At 26.2% G+C, this 4,000-nt stretch overlaps 1 protein-coding gene across 1 annotated transcript; it reads right to left on the bottom strand.

Moving 5' to 3' along the window:
- Window positions 1-2,858: 2,858 nt before the first annotated feature.
- LOC114162210 lies at window positions 2,859-3,584 on the bottom strand. Its single transcript, XM_028046025.1, has one exon. It carries the CDS (start codon window positions 3,466-3,468, stop codon window positions 3,142-3,144), a length of 327 nt encoding a protein of 108 aa, XP_027901826.1. The 5' UTR covers window positions 3,469-3,584; the 3' UTR covers window positions 2,859-3,141.
- Between the last annotated feature and the right edge of the window lie 416 nt (window positions 3,585-4,000).

The following is a 4,000-nucleotide window of genomic DNA, read 5'->3' as shown; positions in this document are numbered from 1 at the left end:
TTGTCATAAACTAGCTATTAATTGTTTATTCATCCCCATTATTTAAAAGGTTTTGAAGCAGTGATTAAAAAATTTAAATACTCTCTACAAACTTTAATACAGCTAAAATAAAATTCCTGTTTTTTGGTCAAATGTTAAAATATTTTAACTAACTTTATTAGTATTTCTATTTATTTAATTGAAATATAATCATTCAAGAAAAGTATATGAAACTATTAAAATCAGATGATCATAAGTGAATTTTTTTTCTTGGTATTAAATTCGGAAAAAGTATATATAAGGAAAGTTGAAAAAAAAAACTATTCTTTAATCATAGTGTATATTTATTTTTAATGATTATAATGAGTTATTGAATTTTATAAATAATTAATTTAAAATTCATATTAAAATAATTGTTTTATTTATATAAAATTTAATATGCATATATTATATTAAACTCTAAAAATTAAAAGTATAAATATATCCCATTTTGGTAATATATTTAATATAACATCTTCAAAAATCTAGTACGTATTACAAGGAAAAATATAGTTTTAACAAAATATATATATATATATATATATACATATATGTATATATATATATATATACATATATATATATATATATACATATATATATATATATATATATACATATATGTATATATATAATAAAGGATAGATTTGTATTTAAATAATGTGAAGAGGTATTAAAATAATAGTATTGAGGTTTGTTAGATTGGGTACAAGAAAGAGGTGAGTTGTCAACTGTTCATATTACAGATATAATAAACATATCATTTGAAAGATATTTTAATTAATTAGGAAATTTTCAAACATAGAAGTTTGGTAAAAAAAATCAAATATATACCTTTCATCTTTAAAAATAATATCTTCTCTCATAGTAGCTGTACATATATTAGTATTTATTTTGTCACTAAATACAATAATACATAATAATAAATATTATAGGCGAAGGTAATGTAATTTAATTAAGTAAGAAAAATAATTATATAATTTTTATCTTGCACATCAATTTAATAAATTTATAAATTACTGTATTTTCATTGCTTAATAACTGTAAAAAAAAAAAAACACGTATTTCACGTATTCATCATATTAACATCTAAAATTAATGATTAAATGGGATTGATCCCAAAATATACAAACCACCTCAACCTATTAATTTGTAAAAAAAAAGTTCATATTAGCCTAATTTCATTATTAGATTTGTAAATCAAACAAGTTTGCCGTAGTAAGTTAGTTAATTTTTAAAAACAAATATTTTTAACTTTTTATATACCTATATTTTTAATTAATTTTTATTTTATCATTGTCTTCATTTTCATCTTCATTCCATATTCATAAAATAAGCTCAATGTAGATCTTTATTTACATGCTTAAAAGAATATTTATTGAATTTTAGGATTAATCTTTCGTGCCTAGCGAAGATGATTCTATTAAACATCACTTGTATTATCTAGCTATCTGGTCTGCCTACGTTTCCTTTCATTCATGCAACAAGACAATCACAAAACAAAATAAAGAAGAAAACCCGTAAGTTATTTCTTCTCTTTATTTAATTATAAATGGATGGTAGTTGACCAACTCGGTCTAAAAAAGTTGAATTGGTCATTGTTTAATTTGGTTCAAGTTATATAAAATTCAATTTATTGTGTTAAGAAAAAATGGGCGAGATATAGTTAATACAAACGTGAGAAAATCAATCTTTAGTTAATACATAACTTCATTTATTTTTTCAAATGTTTACTATTGTAATTATAAAATTTATTTTAAAATATACTTTGCCAAAAAAAAGTCATTCAATCCAACTCAGAACTTATTTAAATACTACTACTAGTGTTTCTAAATATTTTAACTAAAAATATGAAAGAAAAATAGAAGAAAAATGATCGATAACAGTTGTAACTTTGTTTATGCAACCATATCTGCTTCATGTTCTTGGCTAATCAAAATCACTTCCACTAAACTTCCTTACTCCCAACCAACACACCAAACAATCGACAATGCTTAATGTATAGAATTCAAGGTCATGTTATTCGACCACATTCTAAGTTGTGTTCTTTCACACAAACAATTCTGCGTCATACTTCATTCACTTCTCAATTCAGTTAATTTAATTTAAGGTAAAATACATTAATAAATTATGTCAATAGGAAAAAAAAATGTTAAATATGTTTTTAGTTTTTGAACTTTAACTTAAAATTAGAATTTGTTCATATTCAAAATTTCGATATATCTTAATTTCTAGACTTTAAATATTTATAAATATAATCATTTTAACTCAATTATCTTAAATTTTTATATTGAACCGAAATATGTCAAATCATAAACAATTTCAACGTAAAAACAAAAACTAACATAATTAAATTAAAAGAAGTATATTTATTTCTTTTGTAAAATTTAACTATCAAAATAGAAAGGAATTTCAATTTCTGTTGTAAGATTCAGATACTAAAATACACATGCTTAAAAAAAAAAAAAAAGAGATCATCACTTTATGCAAATTATTGAAGAACTTGGAAGTTACTGTCCCTGTCCACAGAATTATTCATCTTCGCCCTACTGCAAACTTCATTTCAAACTACTCTATCTATCATGTGGCTTGTGAAGTTGAAGTTTTGAAAGCAAATTATTCCTCCAAATTATTTGCTATCACTATGGCCATACCCCATGCAAGACAGCAGAAGAGAAAGCAACTTCATCACCATAAAACACAAAAACCTTTTAACACCTTCAAATGAAAGAATCTAAACGTTTCTTGGAAACATATGTATGGTAAAATCCCATTATAGAAAAATCAAACGCCTAAAATCTACTCACCCTCGAAGATGTTTGCTGCAAAACTAATCCTAATTAAAAGTAGAAGATCGTTTATTGGATCCAAATACTCATTACTACAGATGATTCAGTTAAAAAATCATGAACAACAGAACAAATATAAATCGATGTGAACCCTCAGAGAGAAGATCTTCCAGGACCCAATAAAAAGTAACAGATTATTCCACATATAGACAAAAAAAGCTTTGACGAATTCAAGTAAAGCGATGATAATCCATGAATGATTAATCTACAGATTCTTCTGATAAACACAGTTGATAGATGTAAAAAAAGGAGGAATAATTTTGAAGCAGTAGCACTACCAGCCATAAACGACTTGAGAATACTTGTTCTTGAGCCACCTGAAGCTCTTTCTGAAGGAGCCTTTGATCTTGCCTTCGACGGAATACATTTTGTAGCTGGCAACCCTCTTCTTCCTCTGAAGCTCGGGATCAGATAAGGCCCAAGACTTGGAGAAAGAAGAAGCTGCAGAAATGCTTTTCCCTTTCTTCAACTTGAAGTCCCTCTGAGGAATCTGAGTTTGAGCATAGGAAGCACTGTAACATCTGGTAGGAGCTCCATAGTAGGTCTCAATCTGCATCATTTGGCCATTCGCATAAGACCTTGATCTTTGAAACTCCTCCATGGCAAGAACAACAATGGAAAAGCCAAAGGGGTGCTTCTCTCTCTTCAATTCTCAACCTTTTCTTTGTTTTATTGCAATATATGAGGGACAGTGGTGCCGTGGGGTCCAACAACGACCATAACAGGTTCAGTCTACGGTGGCTCGGTTTTACTTTCAACTTTCTTGTAGCTTTCTCCATTTTTTTTTTTTCTCTCTTCTCTTCTATTAAATTAATTCCATATATTCACTGTTAGGTGCCGTGTTTTCTGGGGATTCCTAACTCTCACTGCCTTTTTATATTCATATATTTTAAACAACTAAAAGATAAACGAGGGTAAGAAAATAAATTAAAATTAATAAGGGTCTCATATGTCTTGTTATCCATGATGAAATCTATGAAATTAAATCTAATATCTTTTTAATAAATTGAATAATAAATTTGTTTAAATTCTAGCTGACCCAACTTACAAAGATCTCTAAAAGATTATATAATTTTTAAAGCATTATGATATTTATGTCAATTTTTGCTATTTTTATTTGTTTGTCTTTATTT

Source organism: Vigna unguiculata, chromosome 9, assembly GCF_004118075.2.
Source record: "Vigna unguiculata cultivar IT97K-499-35 chromosome 9, ASM411807v1, whole genome shotgun sequence".
Classification (NCBI taxonomy): Eukaryota; Viridiplantae; Streptophyta; class Magnoliopsida; order Fabales; family Fabaceae; genus Vigna; species Vigna unguiculata.
This window is presented reverse-complemented; position numbering and strand designations above follow the sequence as displayed.